This window comes from Phyllobates terribilis, unplaced genomic scaffold (assembly GCF_046119375.1).
Source record: "Phyllobates terribilis strain yellow unplaced genomic scaffold, ASM4611937v1 Scaffold_7__3_contigs__length_470593459, whole genome shotgun sequence".
Lineage (NCBI taxonomy): Eukaryota > Metazoa > Chordata > Amphibia > Anura > Dendrobatidae > Phyllobates > Phyllobates terribilis.
Window position 1 is genome coordinate 270,699,773 of NW_027362767.1, and position 24,926 is coordinate 270,724,698.

At 41.8% G+C, this 24,926-nt stretch overlaps 1 protein-coding gene across 2 annotated transcripts in view; it reads left to right on the forward strand.

Annotated features, from left to right (window-relative positions):
* Positions 1 to 24,926, forward strand: part of COL5A1 (collagen type V alpha 1 chain) — a 168,660-nt gene that overhangs the window by 64,180 nt on the left and 79,554 nt on the right. For both annotated transcript variants that reach the window (XM_073640747.1, XM_073640748.1), the window contains exons 5-10: positions 16,147 to 16,278; positions 16,471 to 16,605; positions 16,890 to 17,159; positions 17,801 to 17,965; positions 18,863 to 18,922; positions 23,358 to 23,399. In XM_073640747.1, the coding sequence (XP_073496848.1) occupies positions 16,147 to 16,278; positions 16,471 to 16,605; positions 16,890 to 17,159; positions 17,801 to 17,965; positions 18,863 to 18,922; positions 23,358 to 23,399 (804 nt within the window). The remainder of the gene's footprint in view (positions 1 to 16,146; positions 16,279 to 16,470; positions 16,606 to 16,889; positions 17,160 to 17,800; positions 17,966 to 18,862; positions 18,923 to 23,357; positions 23,400 to 24,926) is intronic.

Below are 24,926 nucleotides of genomic sequence, written 5' to 3' on the forward strand. Positions count from 1 at the left end.
CACTTTGCATAAAGTAAATTCTAGTGCAGTGGTTTCCAAGATTTTTACAACTTTAGGTGACCCCTAAACAATTTCCTCCTTCATACACTGTATTTTCGGCCACTATTATTTTCCTGAGTGAGATGCGTCGACAGTTTTGCCCTCTAGTGTAGACGTGACAGCTATTGCTCTCTGGAAGAGGTTGTTTAGCAGCGGTCTGGTGACTTGTCTATCTGTAACCTGTCTATTGAGGTTTTATTGTCTGGTGGAGTCGGCACAGGGCTATGTAGTAAGCAGCTGCCTGTCGTGGTGAGTGTCCTCCCGGCCTTTCTAGTGAACACTCTTTGCTATATGGAATTTGATGGGAAAAAAAAATCTATTTGCACTACTCTTGAATGTTCTCCTTTTATTACATTTTTTTGCACTACATATAAATAGTTTATAGCTATCGGATGTCATTTGCCTTTTGCAGATATGTCATCAATTTTCTCAGCGCAAGGTGCATACTAAATTAAATTGATTTCTTAGACTTGATGATGCTGATTTACTTACTATGACTAACCATGTCAAAATTTCTGTACGATCCTAATACTGAAATTAGTATTTTTTTTTGCCTAGCTAAAGAGCGAGCGCGCTCCTCAGTCTTTGTACTTAGTCTCCGCTTGACAGCTGCAGCTTGTACTGAGAAGTGTGGGATTGTAGCAGCAACAGAGAGGGACACTGGGGAGCTGTCAATCAGGCTCCTTGGGTGGAGATTCGGCAGCTGTGATAGACATTGAGGAGCTTGTCAATCTTGCTATGGTGGGAAAAGATTCAACAAAAGTAAGGAGAATTAGTCCGCTTATGTGGGCCAAGATTCAGCAGCAGGGAGGAGGGGCTCTGAGGGTTATCAAACAGCGTAAGAGGTTGGAGAACCAGCAGCTGCAGAGGAGGGACACGATGGAGCTGTATATCAGGGTATGGGGGTGGAGATTCAGCCGCAGCATGGAGGAGGGACACAGGAGCTGTCAGTCAGGGTATGGGGGTGGAGATTCAGCAGCAACATGGAGGAGGGACATGAAGGAGCTGTCAGTCAGGGTATAGGGGTGGAGATTCAGCAGCAACATGGAGGAGGGACATGAAGGAGCTGTCAATACAGATAGGCAGGAGGAGAATTGGTTTTAAACTTTCAAAATGGATTATACAGCCGTTCTGACACAGATTGCCAGAGTACACCAGGTCTAAAACATCTTTATAACATTGCATGCAGTTTGTATTGTCAAATCTGGTGACATCTTACATTAAGGTAAAATGCAGTGAGGACAGTAGGTTCGCAGTGACTGCTAACACTGGTAACCCTGCAGCTTTCTGTGCGGCGCCATTGCCTGTGCATCCCACTATTGCATTTGGTTGTGCGTCACATTCTGCTTTGGCCGTTTGTGTCATCCTCATATGGTACTGCAACAAAAGAAGCTAGCCTGACTGCATCACATCAAGTAGAAGCCTACTTTAATCTCCAAAACCTCGTAATGTCTATTGGGAAGAGACTATCTTCTATGAACAGTGCCAGTACTACAGAACACACTCATTTAACTCCTGAAGTACAATGTTAGTACTCACGGACGTAGCTCAGATAATAAGAAACCTGAAGCAACTTGTAGAGGAAGCAGTCTCCGGTTGGCGGTTTAGAGTGGGCTCACTTTTATTTATTATTATTATTATTATTATTATGTATATTTTTCCACTGCTTTTCTCAGACATTGATCTGTAAGTGAGATCTCTGACAAGTGAACGCTCTGATTGCACGCATGTCTAACCGTGCTGAACCTACATCGGTCATGGAGGCTTAAACGTGATTCCCAATGAAAACACAGTGAGCTCATGTATTCACTGTGCAGAATAAACTACAACCCCGTATTTTCAGCCTCTTGATCTCTGAATTCGGAGAGGTGCCAAGACAAATTGTTCATCCTCTCATTAGCATGTTCATTCTTGTCCTTGTATGTGGAGATGTAGGCTATGTTCTGCAATGGGAATAGCAGATTCCTAAACGTGAATTGCATTTTACAAGGCATACACTGATACATTAGTCATAATTAGTGATATGCCAACATACATTATTACAAGAGCTGATGATGCAGATTATTTCTAAAGGGACTTTAAGCCAAAAGCCATTATTATTAGCTTTTCATTGTCTTGACATGTGAAGAGTATCTAGAACTCTCTGTCATTTGCACTTTTAGCCTGGTGGAGGGTCTGACTATTGTTTTTTTTTAATGGGATGAATGACAGAAAGTACAGAAATCTCCCTGCCCCCATGATCACTACAGCACATCTCGCTTATACACAGCATAAGGCAAAATGTATGATGTCACTGGTGTGGTAGTTATACTTGACAGACATTGTGCCTGCAGCCCTCCATGGATCTCTGTCCCTTCCACTCTTTCCCTGATCATTTTTTCCATGCAGTCCTACAAGAGAGATAGTGAAGAGCATGGAAGGACTGTCAGATGTTCCGCATCTCGCTGCTCGTCCGGGGCCTGACAGGTCACATGGAACAAGGGCCCTATTCATGGTGCTTAGCAAACCACTGAAAGGACCTTAGTTCTGCTACATTGTGAGGGTCTCCCAGAGAATGAGCCCCTGTCCAGCCAGTGACACTCATACATGGTACAGAGAAAGTTGCCCTAGTGAGTCTGGTGTGCTCCATTAATTCACATTGGCAGCACTTTTGCTGAGCTTTGGTATTTGTGGAATTTTCCTTAAGAATTTTTTATTTCTTTATACAAAAAGATAAAATTACTTTGGGTTAAAAGGCTGTAAAACGCTCACTGCTTATGATCAAGGCTGCATGTTACAAGTATTGACGCCCCCCATGTGGGTGATCCTGCAACTTGCAGAGATTTCTCTTTCTGCCCTCCTCTTCAATGTTTATATAGTAATTCACAACTTCAATTTCCACTGCGGTATAATCTGTCCTTGCTGATCTTCTGGTGCTATGGCTAATCCTGGCTACATTTGTAGAGTACAGTTTTCTTCAATTTTGTATTAATCAAGAGCACGCAGTTGTGTGCAACCAGTGACGCCATATACATCCTGCAGTAATGATAGTGAATTGACAGTGTGAATAAGAGAAGCTCGCAGGTGATGTTGCGGCCTCTTGATGGTGCCCATACATCCATCAGAGGCGACGTCTCTGGCCAAATAGTTTATATTAGGTCCTTCTCATTGATCAGCCAGGACAATGAGTAATCTCCCCACTAAGGAGAATGTAATAATGGTGAGGTACAAGCTATTTGGGGCGGAGGAGAAGCCATCTTTGTGTGAGTCAGGAAAACTTGACTTTGTAATTTGCTTCTTGTTGTCTGGAGAAAATCCTGATTCCTTCCTTATCTATGTAATGTCACAGGTCTGTTAGCGGATGTGTACAGAGTTTTTTTAAGAGTTTTTTTGGAGCAGGTGTGCTCCAAAAGAAACTTCTGAAAAATCCAAAAACCGCTTGGAAGACTCTTTCTATTTATTCCTTTTGTAAAACCATTTTATTGTTCATGTGTTCAGTTTTTTAAAAGTTGTATTTTAGCTTCAGGTTTTGAAAACTGCCTGGTTGGAAAAAAGAAAGGGCACGTCTCTTCTAGAAAGCCGAATGTGGTAGAATCCCTTCAAAATAGACACTGTCCAATCAAAAGGATGCAAAAAAAAAACCAAAAATGCTTCAGGAAAAAGTCTCCCAAAAAATCGCTTTAAAATCGCTGCAGGAAACTAAAAACTCACCAAAGGCTATGTTCACACATCTTGGTTTTTGAGGTGTTTTTTTGAGGCGTTCTTAATGCAAATTTGCAGCTGTGTTTTACAGTACCAGCAAAGTCTATGAGATTCCAGAAATCTCATGCACACATCTTGTTTTTTTTTTTATTGGGATTTTGTGCTTTGCATGTTTTTTTGCACAATAGATCATGTCACTTCTTTCAGTGTTTTTTCAGCGTTTTTCACCCATTGGAAGTAATGGGTAGGGTAAAAAACGCCTAGTGTGAACATAGCTATCAGGTTTTGCTGCGTTTTTAGTGAAAATAAGAAAGTACAACAGTATGTGAAACACATTTATATTTGGAGTTTTACCATCTTGCCTTGGTCACTGAGATGGTAGTTTGTATTAGGAGAGTTTAATTAAATTAGTGATGTATAGAGTTTAAACATTGGCTGACCAAGGTGTGAGATCGAACAATACTTGTGGCCCAGTGAGGTGTGAATTTGAACAATGCCTGTGCAACTGAATGGCAGACCATAGTATGAAAGTAAATAGTGTCATACAAACTCAATGAACTGCCAGTGTCTTGGGTAAACTATTCCTGAACAATTCACCTCCTCCCCCACTGTTACATTTGAAATTCTGGTTAATATGGTTTCACATATGTCTTGCATTGGTGACCTGTGTTCATGCTTCTGTGGCGGAAGCAAAGCTGAACTTTGGGATCCTGAAAAACGCACCGAAAAAGGCACCAAAACCTGCGTTTTTGATGCAGCAGCTTCTTTCCTGCCAAGAGATCCAGTTTTGCTGTAGACAAAAACTGCTGAAGAAGCGCAATGTGTGAACATAGCCAAAGAAGGAGGGTCTCCTGAATCTGTTTCCACTAGAAAACTCCATGTGCATGTAGTCGTGCAGTAAGGTGATGACCGTGAGGAGGATGTAACCACTGACAATTTCTGTGATGAGACCGTGTGGTATGTGGCAGGGATGGGGTATATCAGTGTATCTTCTCAGTATAACAGGTCAGCATGGACATTCACCTAAAGCCTGGTATTATATCTGATTACCGTACTTACCAGGCTTCAGATATTAGTTGGTCTTTTCTTTTACTCTATATACCTTTTAGTTTGTTATGTTGTCTCATTACTGTCAGATCTGTTACATTGTTCCTGTCTGTATTAAGGAACTGTTATTTTGGTCATATTTTCAGTTGAGGTCTGTTCACATGATGCTTTCATCATGTGAAAACTCCCAACATAAGAGCTAAAGCTGTCTATAGGCCTCTATTTCCAGATAGTGGCTAAAAGTGTATCCTTCTGACCGTCGTCTAACTGCTATACAGAGCACTGCCAAAAACCGTATAGAAAAAACGTATGCTATTCCACCCAGCGGAGTCCAGTATGTCTAGATTAGGAGCTTCTCTCTGCGTTTCTTTCCCAGAAGCAAGTAAACGTGATGCGAACACGGCTCTATATTTCCATACTACTGCTAACGTCACTGTCTGCTGTTCCCAAAGTAGTTACATTGTATCAGTTACTGTCACATTACATCCGATCAGCTCATATTAGATGTATCTTATTATGTAGTGTATAAACCATTGTCATCTTATTCTCCACTTAATGTCCTAATCTGAGTATTTCTGGCCAGCAGATGTTTGCAGAGCAGGGCTCGGGCTCTTGCTGTCATAGTCTTGGTGTCCTCTCATTCCCAGGTAACCTGCAGGGTGACCTACATCTGTTGGGAGAAAGGTCACAGTCTGGAAGGTCATTATTCCACCATGATTTACTGTGAAATGGCTGTAGTGACTGGCAGAAGGGCATGGTCACTGTGCCCGGTAGAGTGTAAATCTTTGTGCCTGGCTGTAGCGCTCACAAGAAGCCACAAATCACCGTTCCTTTCCCTTTCTTACATGATTCTAGTCTGCTTTCTCGAGGTGCCTGCAGCTTGACCCCTGCAATTGTGGTGATTGGGCTTCTTGGTCTGTCGTGACCTTCCCTTCTCCATTATGGGAGCTAATCATAAATTACAGCATTACCATTCCTTTTGGGTTTTATTTTCCATGTTTTAGAATAGTTTATGTAAAACTTAATGGCTTGTTCACTTTGTGGAGCTTTTTCCGGTTTTCCATACACAATAAATGAAGTGGAAGTTGAGTAGATGCACTTCTCACCATTCAAGATCTACAGAGCCCGGCTTCTGGACCTCAGAGACTCAATCTTAGGGCGCGTTCACAAGACCGTATTTTGGGTCCCAAGTGCTAACCTTGAAAAAATTGGCAGCACTTGGACCTATGTTATTCAATGTGGCAGTGCAGATGAATGATCTTTGTCACTGACTGAATCTGCGTGTGAAAAAAACGGCATGCACTAGTTTAAATTGGATGAGACTCACCCATTCAAGTCTATCGGTGCGTAAAAAAATCAGATGCCATACAAAAACACAGTATGGCAGCCGATCTTTATGGATACATTACAATTCTGTAAAATAGGAAACTGTAAATGAATAATAGCTGCTGAGTAAAAAAACGGATTGTATACGGACAGAACACAGATGACAAGTGAGAGAAAATCGTTCAACTTTTCTGGATGAAACTCTGAATGATTTTCTATACTGATTTATATAATGATTTGATATACTGATGCAACTTTTACAAACTTTTATTAAGTAGAATTGAACTCTTTTTTTTTTTTTTTTTTTTTTTTAAGCTTATGAGAGCCTCCTTTTCACATCTTCCTCCCCCACCGGAAGCTCTTTGCTAATTTACTACCTTCCTATCAGGCCTCTTGAGAAATAGTGTAGGATTTACATTTTCTTTAATATGCGTATGCAATCTATAGTTTGTTTTTTCATGTTCCCCCCACCTCTGACTCTGACATGTGTATACCTATCCCTTTCCATGAAGTCCACACATTGGCCGCCTTTAATGACCTCCGCGGACTGAACTTGGAGGAAATGTGATCGTTTCTGCAGACTTCTGTCTGTTCTCAGTGCTCAAAACATAATATTAACCGAGAACAAAATAAGTATCCGTTCCCCTTACATCAGCAGAAAGCGAGCGGATTGGAAAATGGTAATATTGTCTTAGCAGCAGTGAAATTTAAACTATCATTCATCTCCTTCAGAAACATTCTGTGGTTACCTAGTTAATGTGCCGCCCGCATCTGTTTTCTATTTAACCTTGGTTACTCACATATTCCCAAACCCTGGGTCATTCCCCTTCCGAGGTCTTTGTGTCTTATGACAATCTGGATGAATACCATTACTTACACATGCAGGTTTAGGTGATCGCAGACGTTTTCTGGGCAGGACTTCAGCTTATACATGAAATCTGAAACTTTCCCATAACATTTTGTCGGCTGCAGGTTCTCCCTAAAAATCAACAGATTCTAATCTTTCTGTATTAAAGAAATACTTTCCACAGGGCTGTTGTCCTCATGATAGGTCAAAGAGCAGCTCGTCAGACAGGATAGGATTAGATACACAGCTCGTCAGATGGTATTACACAGGATAGGATTAGATACACAGCTCAACAGACAGTATCACACAGGATAGGATTAGATACACATCTCAGCAGACAGTATCACACAGGATAGGATTAGATACACAGCTCGTCAGACGGTATCACACAGGATAGGATTAGATACACAGCTCGTCAGACGGTATCACACAGGATAGGATTAGATACACAGCTCATCTGACGGTATCACACAGGATAGGATAAGATACACAGCTCGTCAGACGGTATCACACAGGATAGGATTAGATACACAGCTCGTCAGATGGTATCACACAGGATAGGATTAGATACATAGCTCAGCAGACAGTATCACACAGGATAGGATTAGATACACAGCTCATCAGACGGTATCACACAGGATAGGATAAGATACACAGCTCATCAGACGGTATCACACAGGATAGGATTAGATACACAGCTCGTCTGACGGTATCACACAGGATAGGATTAGATACACAGCTCGTCAGACGGTATTACACAGGATAGGATTAGATACCCAGCTCGTCAGACGGTATCACACAGGATAGGATTAGATACACAGCTCAGCAGACAGTATCACACAGGATAGGATTAGATACACAGCTCGTCAGACGGTATCACACAGGATAGGATTAGATACACAGCTCGTCAGACGGTATCACACAGGATAGGATTAGATACACAGCTCATCTGACGGTATCACACAGGATAGGATAAGATACACAGCTCGGCAGACGGTATCACACAGGATAGGATTAGATACACAGCTCGTCAGATGGTATCACACAGGATAGGATTAGATACCCAGCTCGTCAGACGGTATCACACAGGATAGGATTAGATACACAGCTCAGCAGACAGTATCACACAGGATAGGATTAGATACACAGCTCGTCAGACGGTATCACACAGGATAGGATTAGATACACAGCTCGTCAGACGGTATCACACAGGATAGGATTAGATACACAGCTCATCTGACGGTATCACACAGGATAGGATAAGATACACAGCTCGTCAGACGGTATCACACAGGATAGGATTAAATACACAGCTCGTCAGATGGTATCACACAGGATAGGATTAGATGCATAGCTCAGCAGACAGTATCACACAGGATAGGATAAGATACACAGCTCATCAGACGGTATCACACAGGATAGGATTAGATACACAGCTCGTCTGACGGTATCACACAGGATAGGATTAGATACACAGCTCGTCAGACGGTATTACACAGGATAGGATTAGATACACAGCTCAGCAGACAGTATCACACAGGATAGGATTAGATACACAGCTCGTCAGACGGTATCACATAGAATAGGATTAGATACACAGCTCATCAGACGGTATCACACAGGATAGGATTAGATACAGAGCTCAGAAGACAGTATCACACAGGATAGGATTAGATACACAGCTCGTCAGACTGTATCACATAGGATAGGATTAGATACACAGCTCGTTAGACGGTATCACACAGGATAGGATTAGATATACAGTTTATCAGACAGTATCACACAGGATAGGATTAGATACATAGTTCAGCAGATAGTATCACACAGGATAGGATTAGATACACAGTTCAGCAGATAGTATCACACAGGAGAGGATTAGATACACAGCTCAGCAGTTAGTATCACATGTAATAGGATTAGCTGCAGCAGCAGTATCACACAGGATAGATTTAGATACCATAGCTCAGAAGACAGTATTACACATGATAGGATTAGATACAGTAGCTCAGCAGACAGTATTACACATGATAGGATTAGATACAGAAACTCACCAGACTGTAACACACATTAAAAGATTATATGCAAATCTCAGCAGACAGTATGGCACATGAATGGCTATGGCTCTGTTCACATGCTGTCCAGTAATCATCAGTTAGAACGGATCCAGCAGCAATCCGTTGACAAAAAAAGTTATGCAGACACAAGTTTTTTGTCCGCCTGAAAAAAAATGATTTCAACTGGATCCATTTTTTTAACATTGAATTCTATGGAAAACAGATCCGTTAATTAGACATCCTTTTTCTCCCATTTGAAAAGGATCCGCTTTTTTTGCTTACTGGAGGTGGAAAAATAAATATTTATTATATACTACTTGGACATGAAAACTGTCAAGTAATAATCTATTTGAAACTGATCCAGTAAGCAATACATGGATCCTTTTCAAATGAAAGAAAATCTGATGACTATTTAACGGATCTGTTTTCCTTAAACTTCAATGCTAAAAAAAAGCAGATCCAGTTGAAATCCCTTTTTTTCAGGCAGGCAAAAAACAATGTGTCTGCATGACTTTTTTTGTGAACGGATTGCTGCTGGATCCGTTCTAACTGATAATTACCGGACGACATGTGAACAGAGCCTTAGATACAGCGCACATTATCACACATGGCTCATCATGGGGTTTGTTTTATAATGAAATTACGTAGCAGTACATGATGGGGGTTGTAGTGCTGTGTATTTTTGAAATGTCCCTGGAAATGACCTATTAATATATAGCCTTTGGATACCCTGTCTCTGTGATGTGTCCGATATTCTGTTGTTGAGTTCAGAGTCAGTGACTTCACCCAGGAAAGTGATGGCAGTGTGTTATTGTCTATGTGCCGGTAATCACAGCCCTGACCGCACCAGTAACCACAAAGGCAAGAGACGTCCTGTCAGTCACCGGATTTCTCACCGCTCCGACTGACATCTTGTGCCTCCATCTGGATTGGACATTTGTCCTGACACTTCTGTCTAGAAAAGCGAATAGTGACAAAACTGTAGGGGACAACTGTTAAATTAAGTTTTATTTTAGTATTTTACTTACTTCTCCCAGCTTGTCCTGCTTGTTAATTTCCATGTATTAAATGGTACAGCAACATAGAAAGTTCAGATATTTGCTTCTTCTCATTTGGACCTTATAGGGAGTCTGTCACCACATGTGACCTATGTATGGGCATACAGGATATAGACGGCGGAGGAGAGGGATCCCTGTATGTCTCATATCAGATGCCTTGTTGTGGAGAAATCTTTGGAGGACCCTGCCTGGAAGATAACTCTGCCTCCAGAGATTATTATACATGAACCATTACCAGTGTGACGGGTAATGGTTACCAGTGTAATCACATGATTAATCCCAGTCTGAAGTATCAGCAAAAGCAGCATGCCCTACGAAAATAATGGGAGAGATGGACCGATGGATGAAGCGGCTGGACATGTAATGCCCTACGCGTGTTGCCACCAAGGAAGGGCCCTGAGGAAGCCACCTTGGTGGCGACACGCATAGCATTAATCATGTGATAGCTGCTCTAGGAGTTTGATTTTATGCTAAAGCTTGGGTGATTATAGTATTGCTATAGAGTTTTGATGGCAACATATCCCTGCACGAGTCTCTTCTGTGGAGAGATATGGTTATACATATATATATATCTCCATTAGCAGGTAGGGGTAAGATATGATAATTTTGCCTAATACTATTATGTGATTTGAATTGTTCTTTACCTGAACTGTGTCTATCAGCTTTGGCTGTACCAGGTTGAGATGACTTATTGGCCTCTCACTTGATACACAGGGCACAGTAGCAGGATGTGTATTGGTCATCAGAAATAGCACATGTATATCTTGTTTAAACCACGACTTATATATATCTTTTGGCTGGAGTGTTGGAATGGACATCTACCCAGGTTGAGCTGGTCTGGGTTTTTACTTGTTTTTTAACCATTATTGAAGTGTCCTGTGTTTGTATTTAATAAAATGTATATATTTTCTTACATATATATGTGTGGTGATCACTGAAGTATAGCACATCACAATAGTAACCATCACCCATCACACTAGTAACCATTACACGTCACACTAGTAACCATTACACGTCACACTGGTAAGCATTACACGTCACACTGGTAACCATCACACATCACACTGGTAACCGTCACACGTCACACTGGTAAGCATTACACGTCACACTGGTAAGCATTACACGTCACACTGGTAACCGTCACACATCACACTGGTAACCATTACACGTCACACTGGTAACCATTACTCGTCACACTGGTAACCATTACACGTTACACTGGTAACCATTACACGTCGCACTGGTAACCGTCACACTGGTAACCATTACACGTCACACTGGTAACCATTACACTCCACACTGGTAACCATTACACGTTACACTGGTAACCATTACAAGTTACACTGGTAACCATCACACGTCACACTGGTAACCATTACACGTCACACTGGTAACCATTACACTTCACACTGGTAACTATCACACGTCACACTGGTAACCATTACACGTCACACTGGTAACCATTACTCGTCACACTGGTAACCGTCACACGTCACGCTGGTAACCATTACACGTTACACTGGTAACCATTACACGTCACACTGGTAACCATTACTCGTCACACTGGTAACCGTCACACGTCACGCTGGTAACCATTACACGTTACACTGGTAACCATTACACGTCACACTGGTAACCATTACACGTCACACTGGTAACCATTACTCGTCACACTGGTAACCATTACACGTTACACTGGTAACCATTACACGTCACACTGGTAACCGTCACACTGGTAACCATTACACGTCACACTGGTAACCATTACACTCCACACTGGTAACCATTACACTCCACACTGGTAACCATTACACTCCACACTGGTAACCATCTGGTAACCATTACAAATTACACTGGTAACCATCACACGTCACACTGGTAACCATTACACGTCACACTGGTAACCATTACACTTCACACTGGTAACTATCACACGTCACACTGGTAACCATTACACGTCACACTGGTAACCATTACTCGTCACACTGGTAACTATCACACGTCACACTGGTAACCATTACACGTTACACTGGTAACCATTACACGTCACACTGGTAACCATTACACGTCACACTGGTAACCGTCACACTGGTAACCATTACACGTCACACTGGTAACCATTACACTCCACACTGGTAACCATTACACGTTACACTGGTAACCATTACAAGCTACACTGGTAACCATCACACGTCACACTGGTAACCATTACACGTCACACTGGTAACCATTACACGTCACACTGGTAACCATTACACTTCACACTGGTAACTCTCACACATCACACTGGTAACCATTACATGTCACACTGGTAACCATTACTCGTCACACTGGTAACCGTCACACGTCACACTGGTAACCATCACACTGGTAACCATTACACATCACACTGGTAACCGTCACACTGGTAACCATTACACGTCACACTGGTAACCATCACACGTCACACTGGTAACCATCACACGTCACACTGGTAACCATCACACGTCACACTGGTAACCATTACATGTCACACTGGTAACCATTACACGTCACACTGGTAACCATCACACGTCACACTGGTAACCATCCTTCATGTATAGTAGTCCCTGGATGCAGAGTTATCTTCCGGGCAGCATCCTCCCCAGAGCCTGGAAGACGTCATTTATATACAGTCATAAAAGATGACTTCTCCACAACAAGGCATCTGATATGAGACATACAGGGAGGACTTTTTCAGCAGTCTATAACCTATATGCCCATAGTAATAGTTTAGATAGGTCAAATGTGGTGACAGATTCCCATTAAAAGCTACTAGATAATGGACATATGCAGATTTTTATTTGTTTCAGTCTATCTATATTTTCAAGATCACTGATTGGCCGGGGTCACACCACCGTATAACACGGCCGAGTGTTATTTGATAAAATATCGCATAGGACTCAGCCCAGTGTTATACTATGGGGCAGCTCAGATCGGAGCTTATTTTCTCATGCTGATTCAGCATGAGAGAACAATCTTGGCATGCTGCGATTTGCAGCGAGACTCGGCTCACTCGCACCCATACAAGCCTATGGGTGCGAGTGAAACATCGGACTGCACTCAGATGTCAGCTCAGTGCAGTCCGATATACACAGTCAGGCCATGAAGGAGATGGAGAAATTACCTTCTCTGTCTCCTCCGCAGCTCTGCTCCGATCCTCTAACGCAAGAATATCGCAGCACAGTAGCATGACACTCGGCTCTCGCTCGCAGCAGAACAGGCGCCGAGGGTCATTGGCATATTGGGTCCGATGCTCTCACGCTGGTGTGTTTCCAGCCTTATACTGTGCTTCGCCTATATGATTGCCTCTACTTATACAGCTTTTTTTTGCACTAAAAACCAAAGGTGCAGGGCAGGAAAAGCTCTGCCTACAATACAATATAACTGTGTTTTATGTGCGTTTTTAGAAGCAGTTTTCATTTGAAATGGTGGAAAGTGCTGCTTAAACGCTGAGAGAATTGACATACTGTGTCATGTCCTTTTAATCTGGACAACCCCTTTTCTCCTTACATTACCCTTTTATTGGCCATGGTACATTATTTTTTTATTTTTTTTACAGAGGTCAGCGTGTTTCCGGTTACTGTCAGGGTTCAGTAACTTTCTCCCTACTGTGTCTCTGATATGAATCCGGCCATCTCCCAGATGGCAGCATTTCTGGGACAGTTGTAACAACTCTGACATTATTTTGGAAAGCTGAGGTCCTATTGAAAATAATTCTTTTCCCTCCATGCGGCTGCTCTGTGTCACATCGGGATCAGACTGTGATTCATTCCCAGGCATTCTGCCTAATTGTCCTCTCATTCTGGCCTTAGTTTGTTTAATCAACAATTGGGAGAGACCTTGAGGGCGCACGCCCCTGCCTTTGCCCTGTATTTTCCCCCAGTTCTGGCTTAAAATTTTTACTTTTTTCTTGTGGAGCAAAGAATTATTTCTGGCTGAACATTATCATAGGTCTGTGTATTGTATACACCTATACAGAGGGTGAAACAAATATTAAACATGTCACCGACTTTCTAAGTAAATATATTTCTAAAGGTGCTGTTGACATGAAATTCTCACCAGATGTCGGTGACAACCCATCCAATCCACACAGGCAAAGAAATCAAACTATAGATATCCATAAATTAAGTTATGTGTAATAGTGAGAAATGACACAGGGAAAAAGTATTGAACACGCCTACTGAAATTTATTTAATACTTCGTACAAAAGCTTTTTTTGGTGATGACAGCTTCAAGATGCCTCCTGTATGGAGAAATTAGTCGCAGGCATTGCTCAGGTGTGATTTTGACCCATTCTTCCACACAAACACTCTTCACATCCTGAACCTTTCGCGGGCTCTTCTATGGACTCTGAGCTTTAGTTCCTTACATACATTTTCTATTGGATTCATGTCAGCTTTATTTTCTTTCACTGAAACCAATTGAGAGTTTTCTTTGTCAAGTTTCCTTGGCTGGGTGTTTGGGATCATTGTCTTGTTACCAACATCTGGTGAGAATTTCATGCCAATAGCAGTTTTAGAAATATATTTGCTTGGTGACATGTTCAATATTTATTTCACCCGATGTACAATATGGAGGCATCTCAAGAAAGCAGATGAGACGAGGGGTGGGGGCATACCAGATAAGGGGCAGGCTCTCCTCCTCTTAGATCTCAGCCACCTACTTCTCTTCATGTTCTTCTGACCTCATCATTTATTTTTGTATCTTCCATCTTCTTTGTCAAATTTCTTTTTTTAGCTGCTCCCTTTATTCTTTCTTTATGCTTCCCTTCTGTCTACTTTTCTTCTTTGTCTACTCCCTGATTTTCTTCCTTTCCTTCTTTTTATCCTCTATTTTCCCAGATTCTTCCTCTCCTTCCATATTCCATTATTTCCTTTTTTCTGTGTTCACTCTCTTCTTCCTATCTTCTCTTCATATACTGCTCCCTTCCTCTTTGTTCTTTTCTTCTCCCTTTTTCTCTTTCCTCTCCCTTCTTCATCTACTTTTCCTTTCTCTTCTACTTCTCATCCTCTTTGTCTAATTCTGCGTTCACTGTGCTCACTTTCGTCTTTTTCATCTATTCCCTTCTTTTGTTTCTCCTTTCCTTTCTGCTATCTCTTCAATCCTCCCTCCATTTTCTCTTTCTCCCTTCCTCTCTGCTTGTTCTTTTCCTCTCCCTCTCATACCTTTTTCTACTCCTTCCCTTCCTCTTCCTTTCCTCCCTTCTGCTTTTCCTTTCCTGTCTGCTCTTCTTCCACCTCTCCTTCCTGGCGGTAAGCATAATATCACTGAGCACTCCAGTCCTGTGACCTATGGTTGGTGATAAGAATCAAAATTGTCCCCCTTGCCTGGAGATGGTTGTCTTAGGGCCTTTTCTCTAAACTTGTTACAAGAGCCAAGAATCTTCTTCATAATTCTGCTTACTAAATATCTTCACAAATATATACATTATACTATGGCTGCAACAAGAAAGTTCCCATAGGAAACAGGCAGTGACGTAGATCAGTGATATTCAGTATTTCGTCTTCTACCTCGTCCTCTTCTTCTTCCTATTCTTCTTCTTCCTTATCTTTTTCCTCTTCTTCCTCAATCTTCTTTTTCATCTTCTTCCTCGTCCTCTATTTTCCTAGTCCTCTTTTTTCCTCTTCCTCTTTTTTTCCTCTTCCTCTTTCTCCTTTTTTCTCATCCTCTTCCTCCTCTTATTCTTCTTCCTCTTCCTCATCTTTTTCTTCCTCTTCTGATTCTTCATCCTCTTCTTCTTTCTCTTCTTTTTCTACTTCCTCTTCTTCCTCTTATTTCATTGTTGCTGCTTGTGTGTGATGTTATCTGCATTTATACGTCACAATCTACTGTCTATAAACCATTGATATCTCTAACATGAGATCTGAGATGACTCTAGGTATCAGTATTAATACAATTGTTTCCAGACATTATACCGTATGTTCAGTGTCAAACGATAACCTGTATGTGACGGAATATATGATGTTACACTGGTTGAGGCTGACATATTGCTCTATATGTGTTAAGCCGAGGTCTTTTCATTGACTTTGTGAATCCTTTATGTCTAATTTCTTTTTGTTTTCTTATCTGTCAGGGGGATATTCAGCAGCTGTTAATTGTTTCGGATCATCGTGCAGCATTTGATTATTGTGAACACTACAGTCCCGACTGTGACACTGCTGCTCCCGACACCCCCCAATCTCAGGACCCTAACCCAGATGAATATGTAAGTACTCAGTAATGTGATGGAGAGTCTCTTTTATGTACAAGACCCCAATCTCCCCATAGTGTTGGGAGAAGTGACGTCATGTTAGAATGAATGCTTCTCTGTAACCTCTGGTTAGCATTGGCACCTCTTGGACTGGGAACTTGGGGTTAGTTTTCTGTTAATTTTCATTCTGTTTCTACATTTTTCTAGTATCCAGAAGCGGCAGAAGGGGATGAAGGTTACTATTATGAATACCCATATTATGAAGATGAGACATCCGTTACTGTCAAGCCCACCAAAGTAACAGGCGAGGAAGTCGTACGACCGCAACCAGACTTTGAAGAGGTAAAACTAGTTCCATTTTTTTGGTGCTCATTCCTGCCTTAGATCTCAGTCACTTTACTGCTTATCCACAATTCATGGCACCTGCATTTTCATGCCTTCTGTATTGTACACCTTTCCTTTTTTATTTTTAATTTCTAATTTTCTTGTTTTACATTGTGTCAGGGATCCTCTTGGATGTATTTGGCTTCTGATCCACTGTATCCAGCTGTTATTAATCCTGATCACTGATTGGAGGCTTACTGAATTTGTGGATCTTAAATTCTATGTTGATTTTGACTTTTCAGGAAGAAACTCCCGCACCCACTGAAGCCCCTGCTATTGTAATTACCGAAGCTGCAATTGTAGAAACCATCGTGGACAGCAAAGTGGTGGACCCCACAACATATGAGTATAACTATGGTAACAACGAATACTACTATACCCCACAGCCAGATGAAGAAACCATCTACTCAGAAGGAGAGGGGACAGAGGAAAAAGAAACCATAGATGAAACTTTTATTGATAGGAAAGTGGAAGTTGTTACCAGCATTGTGACCGTCCTCAGCAACTCAAGTGTAAGTTGTGTGAGCGTTTGCTATGGGCCCTGGGATCTGTGGTGTTTTACGTTATCCTTCATTAGATTAATGTTGGTCGAAGCTTCAGATGTCAGCGTGACCATCTAAGGTGTATGGGGCTCCCCATGGATGATCCTTTGTAGGCATCTTTCATCGACTGACTTTCCTCTCCCCATTGAGAGCACATACAAATGGGCCAAAACAAATTATCGGCCTGCTGTATATTTAATCTTGTGCAACTATTTTTATTAGTATTCATTTAGCCGATTTATGCAACGAATAATATATCTCTTCTTAGTTTGTGTATACAGCGCCATAGTAGCTCAGTGGTGACAGACTGCAAACCTAACCCATGTAGTCTGATTCTATAGTGGAGATGAAGCAGCCACCAACATCATGGCCGCTTCTCCATAGTCGTCATGTTGGCAGCTGCTACATCTGTATCACCCTTTTCTACTATCCTCCATCTACCTTTTCTGCAGTGGCAGAGGGGATATAGTAACACATCTCTGGGATCAGATTACTCAGGGTTACGGGTTAGATTTTTAATTGCACCTATGTTTTCAGCCCCTTTTCTTATAAAGCCATATTACAAAGCTCTTATGGGGTCTTTCTTCTGACTGGTATATTGTACATTTCAGGGTAACTCAGAAAGTGGTACAGGATCCAGGCGCCATGAAAACATTGATGAAGGATTCACGGAGGAGACAGTAGACAGCTATGATACCATTTATGAGTACCCAGATATCATTTCATCTGAGTCTGATATAAAGGGCTCTCCTGCCATTACAATCGATGACTACGAGGTAATGCTGCACTCCAACTTGTGTTATTATTATTAGTTCTGTATGAAATGTCAGGCTTGTTTTTGCAGATAAACTTCAGAAGCCATTTGCATCTTTTGCACTTTAAATAGCAGAAAAAATGTGTGAAATCATGACTTAGATTTAGAGGGGCCATTTTCTTGCTGTCTGATTCAATGACTATATTGATCTTTAGGGATACATAGTAATGAGACATAAAAAAGCCAAGCATAATGTATGGAGATGAGCGAATTGATTCACAGGACCCTGGTCCAGTGGCCACCCGATGGGAGCCTTACGAGCCTTCTCCTGTCTGCTGACATCCCTGACACCTCTTCTGAATAGTAGACCCGGTATATTGACATGCGTGCGTCACGCTGCAATCATGATGTCGTGCCAGGTCTACAAATCAGAAGAGGCGCCCTGGAGAATCCAGTAGGTAAGAGGAGGATCGCAGCTTCCTGACAAGAGGCCATGGACTATCATTGTAGCCACAGGACCTGGGTCCTGAGAATTGATTCGCTCTCTTCTTGTGGTGATCACCTTGCCCTAGTTCTATGGAGGATGCGATTCTGGGAGACCTACTTGTTTATTGCAGTCACCTCTCCCACTGGGGTTTATAGCAATCTTCATTTATGGTGACCATGCTTAGCTGCTGTAATAGTGCCCTCTGCAGGTCAGAAGACGTTATTGCACTTTGCTAAAGTTCATTATTTCTGCATCATTGGAGATTGCCTTTATTGCCCTGAATGCAAGGTGGTTACATTATTGTTGTTACCAGTAGCTGCTAACCAGTACGCCAGCGTCCTAAATATCCTCCAAAAAGTTTTGTATCTAAAAGGAAAGAAACAGAGTAGAATTTTTTTGCGGACTTTAATTAACCGTTCTTGCTCTTTTCAGGTAGGAGGAGGTGCAAGAGGCGAGAAGGGACAAAAGGGAGAACCAGCCATTATTGAGCCGGTATGTTCCTGCTTCATTCATGTGTTTCTCTGCTGTCGTAACATGAATTGTCTCTTAAAGCGAGAGTCATGGTTCACGGATTAGAAGATGATGATATGAGGTAAAACAGGAGAACATTGGCTAATCCTGCGAAACAAAAATACATGTTTTTGCAAAACTTTTCACTTTTTCTGGACACAAGAGTGCCCCCTTATGGCAGATTTAGACTTTTCATATAAACAAAATAAAAGGCAATAACAAATAAAACAAAACTGCCCCTGCCAACCTCATCTTCAATCCCTTCAATCTGCACCCAAGACATTTACAGATACTGAACTAATTCAGTGCCTGATCTTATGTGTCCCTCACCATTGGTGTCGGAGCTCTTACGGCCTCTATACACAATACTTGGCTGTCACCCATTTACTCAACCACCAGCTATCTCTCCTGGCTCTCTCATGAGCCAAAGCACTCTTGTTTTCTCTTAGAAAGCCACAGACTCTCATCTCTTAGAGAACAAAGTGTCTACAGTCCAAAATCAGATACACCGAATCCTGATCTCTCTATACGTAATTTGTCAGCGGAGGGTCAAGAGGCCTCCATACACATGAGACTGTTGTCTGGTGTCGGACGGTTAAGTCTAATGAGTATGGGCCTTTACATTGTGTGTAATAGGGTAGGGCTCAGGTCACCCCCTGTTTGTAGTCTGGCTTATGTTCCTGATGTGTATGTCAGATGCTTCTCCAGGCCCACATTTGCCTGACAAGGACTAAAATAGTTTCTTCCTGTCCTCCATTGGGCTGTTATACATTGGTATATCACTTATGTGATGTAGCACAGACTCCAGCATTGTTACATACAGTATAGGGAATTTCTGCAACAAGTATGCAACTCGGTATGTGTCTATCTAACATTGGGTTACACATCCATTGCAGATATACTCTGGAGAATCCTGCCTTCGACCGAGCCTAAGGGACCATTTACGTTCATTGACCAGCAGCACGATACGACCATCAATCAATCAGAAAACTTTTAGTGATTGGCGGTTGTTTAATAACCTGTTTAGAAAGGCAGACCTAAGTAAACGATGCACACTGAGCACGCTATACTAGATTGCTTAGTGCACACAGGCGGCTATAGTTCTCGGCAGCGCGAGTCCTGTTTACACAGAATGATGCGCTGGCGAGATTGATGAACTTTTGGGCTGCGCTGAAGATCATTTCACCCTGTGCACAACCACTTTGCTCATTTGTTGGGTGATCGACAGCCTATTTATATGGCAAAATAATCGTGAAACAAGCATTTGTGACTGCTCTCGTTCACGATTATCTTGTAGCTGTGAAGCAATGATGGGGTCACTCCTCCTTGCCCATTGTATTAGGTAATGTAAACTTTTGGTTCCCGACTTCTAGGCAAGAGTTTTTCCAGATGTGATGAAGTCTAAACAAGAAAACAGCAGAATAAATACTGTCCAAGACCCCAGATGTTTCTTGGGTGAAGCAACGATTGTCCTCGTATGAAGGGGGTCTCTAGATCTCCAGACTGCATAGATTACATTGCATTTATATAGTCATAGGTGCACATGGTTTGTGTGTTTAGTTATATACTAAATGGTATCATAACTACAAGATTATCTTGTTTTTCCCACTAAGCGCTATCTAGTTATATACTAGATTGGAAGAGTCCAAGGGATGTTTGTGATCAACCTCAAATATAATATAATGAATCGCTGAATAAGCCCCTGTTCTCCGCATTCCCCAGCGCTGTCCCCAGACACCCCTCTCTGGGATCATCACTCTCTGAATGGCTTTACAGCTGCCTGGAATTTGTTGGGAGGTTGTGTATTTTCCCGGTGATGGATCTCTCGCCAGTAAACAGACAGACAGCTGACCATGATGGTGGTGGTAGTTGGGGGTGGAGTGACTTTTGTGTTAAACACTAAGCACATGTTTATTCTGCCACCCACGGAGAATATGAGGCCCAAACACAACCTTATTGAGAGCCAATTCCTGGGGTTTAATGATTTGTGCTCAGTAAATAGTGTAGTTCGAACATGGGACAGCTACTCCACACAAAGAAGACAAAGATATTGATTACAGCCAGGTACGACTGAGACACATTTGAGATGGATGGCGACGAACTGGAAGTTGTAAAGGACTTCAACCTACTCGGATCAATGATCACTCAATATGCAGCTAATAATAATATATTAATAATCTATTAATATTACACTGGAAGTCAGTAACAGAATAGCTGTGGGTAAAACAACTATGAAGGCACTGGACAAGGTCTTCAAATCGAGAAGCATTTCACTGGCGACGAAGACACGGCTGATACACATTCTGGTCTTTTCTGTAGTAACATGGATGCAAAACCTGGACAATAAATAAAAAAGACTGAAGAAGAATTGACGCCTTTGAAATGTGGTGCTGGAGAAGGATGTTATCAATACTATGGATGGCAAGAAGAACAAACAAATCAATCTTAGAACAAGTCAAGCCAGACACGTCACTCGAAGCAAGGGTTACCAAGCTATGAATTGCCCACTTTGGACACATTGTACGAAGAGAGCAGTCGCTGGAGAAGGACATCATGGTCGGAAGAATAGAAGGAACAAGATGAAGAGGAAGACCAGCAACCCAATGGCTTGATACAATCAAGATAACAGCAGAGAAGACCCTGGTGGACCTATCTAGGCTTGTACAAGATCGATCTTCCTGTAGATTGTTCATCCATCAAGTCGCCATGGCTCGAGATCGAGCCGAAGGCCGTTAAATATATAGTGTAAAATAGACCCTTTCAGCTGTTACAGGGGGTCTTGACTCAACCAATGTGGATTCATTGTCCTTAATTGCACCTTAATCACTGTACTATGATAGGTTAGACTTTGTATTATAATTCCTTACTTTTTGAGGCCTCTGCTTGATACTAGTGAATGTCTTTATGTAGAGGCTGCAAATGTATCCTGATCTAATATCTATCACAGCTGAGGGTTTGCTGCAACTGTTCCTTTTTTTTTACTTTTCCAGCAATGCACTCTGGACTCTGGGCTGATATACTTTATCTGCCCTGATGCTGGGCGACACTATATTCAGGACCTGTAATGTCAGCCATATTTGTAGTCACAAAGCCTTAGGTAGGGCGGTTTCAGACGGCTGTACGTAAAATTGTGACAGACATGCCCACAAATTACAGATGGGTGCTCATGTGCATCTCTGGTGGGCGCAGGATCTGCCTTCTATCACACATATGTACAAGATGTGATTTCATTTTTCTGGTTGGACCATTACCCAGTTTACTAGCACAATGGCTACAATTGGTCCGTGTGCTGATGAACCTTAAGGCTATGTTCACACAGCATTGTTTTTTACATGAAATTTTATAGCGGTCTTAAAACCGTGAGTTTTTTTGGTTCGGTTTTGATGCTTTTTTATAGTGTGTCTTTCAGTATGCATTTTTTATAGGTGTTGACCGTCATTTTTTCTTGATACCCTATCCCTAGAAGAGGTCATCGATATTAGATCGTGGTGGCGGCACAGTCTCCGATTATCTGTTCCCGACGCAGTTTACTGCACATCCGCCTGTATTCGAATGATAGACCATCAATATAAGTTCTGGACAACCCCTTTAATTATAATATAGATGTATCAATGTAGCATTTTTGGTCATTTCTGCAGCAAGAACAGCATGAAAAACACATATTGGTAATGATTTACTGGCAAACAGTGTGCCAAATAATCAACATGATGCATTTGTGTTACACATTCGAAACCGCGCAGAGAAAACCCGGCGTGGGCTCTATGGGCAGATTTAAAGTGAGTTTTTTTATGTTGCGGAATTGGTACCAAAATCCACATCAAATGACCCCGGGTGGACACCCCCTTTAGATATGACTGAACGTGAGATCAAGCTCATTGATTTTGGCTTTACGGGTGATATCTTATGTGTATAACGATTGTATCCTACCGCTCAGCCCTAAATATTTATTGTCCTTTTCTGCTTTCTTATGGTCTTCTTAGTGTCTATTTCTTGTTACATTTGCCTTTCTATTTGCAAATAATTACAGATTAAGTCTGGAAGCCGCAGAATTTAGCATTTAACATATCGGGATGGCACAATACTAAGTTCATCTTTAATTGCTGTGCTCAGGCGATGAGTCCATTACTGCAGCGAGGAAAAGAGATGTCTATCTGGAAATAACATAGCATAACTCCAAGCATGACATCCATACTAAAACCCCCATCCTCTTCTGCACTTCTGGCATTGCAGAACACAGCCTGTATAAATGGACATCTTGTATTAGTAATTGTGAGGTCTTTTCCAGCCTGTAAATTGCATAAACTTTACTTTTGTGTATTTTTTTTGTGATCATGAAACTATTCTCTACATGTCACTGGGACCGGGCTGAGCGCAGATAACAAGGATACCTCGCTCATGTCTCTGTTTCTCCTTGCAGGGAATGCTGATTGAAGGTCCCCCTGGTCCAGAAGGCCCTGCTGTGAGTTACTCCATCTTTACATTGGTCTAATGCCAAAATAAAAGCTCAGTTACATGGAAAAAACAACTTGTTATGTAAATGGTAAATGACTCCTAGTAGTAGAGTACAGCAGGACTGTAGATAATCCATTGCTGTGCGGCCCTACACTTAAGAGAGCTGACCCAATAATATCCCTGCCAACCCCCCAATACACATGGAGAGGGGCAATAAGCCACTGGCCGACAGTCCTGAGGACAAAAGGATTGGACATGTCTATTGACGTCTGCCTGATCCTTCTCTCCCCTGATATGTTGTCGGGAGGTCTGTATTCACATTAGATGGTCGGCTGTTCTCAATTTGTCAGGTTCTTCTGACATTGAGCTAATGTGCTTGGCCACATTAAAGCTCATATTAGATGTTTTTCGGAGCTTCTGTTCCTGAGATACAATGAAGAACATCACAGAGATTGCAGTTCTGACATCTATAAGTCAATCGCCTCCAGAAATCACCAGGAAGTCTGCAGTGTGACCAGACGCTGGTAGAAAGGTGTTCCCTAATGTAGCATAGTATATTATATTATATCGCTGTGCTCTCTAACCTTCAATTCTCTGGCTGATGCTAAACGACAACTCCCAGCATACTGGAGATGTCATTTTACAATTCTGTGATTCCCCAAAAATAAGATCTACCCTGAAAATAAGTCCTAGCATGATTTTACAGGATTTTTGGAGTATGCTTGAAATATAAGTCCTACTCCAAAACTAAGCCCTAGTTACACTCAGAAGTGGCTTTTGGGGGGAGGAGAAAACTGATCAATTGCTCAAGGACCCTACTCTCTTATGCCCCCCCCCCAGCATTTCTATTCTGAAGTTTAAACTGACCATAATGTAACCAAAAGTTCTTTAAATGGGTATCCCTATCTCCAAGATCGGATCCTAATATGTAGTAGGTGTAATAATAGTAATATTAGCAAATATCTCCAATTAGAAATGTAGTATAGTATTTTTGATTTGCTCTGTCTCTTTCCTCATGCGCAGGCATCGCAGGACCTTAGGTATCCACGGTTACGACCACTGATAAAGTCACAGTTAGCTAGTTGCTAGTGGTCGTAACCATGGATACCTAAGGTCCTGCAATGCTTGCACATGAGGTAAGAGAGATAGTGAATCAAAAATACTATACTACATTACTAATTGGAGATATTTGCTAATATTATTATCATTATTACACCTACTACATATTGGGATAGGATCTTGGAGATGGGAATACCCCTTTAACTGCAGAAGTCTAGAGGAACTAAAGAGAAGACAGACTGGTATGCAAGACCAGTGTTAGGGGGAAGGAAAACTGAGCAATTCCTCAGGGAACCTACTACTGTGATAGGGGCCCCCAGCATTTCTATTCTGAGATTAAGACTGCTTAAGGACCTTTGGTGACATCGCGGTCATGTGACTGTGATCATTATGTCACTAAAGGTCTTCTAACTGCCGGAGTCTAGAGGTACTGAAGAGACAGGCTGGTATGTACTATATGTGCAGTGTGTGTGTA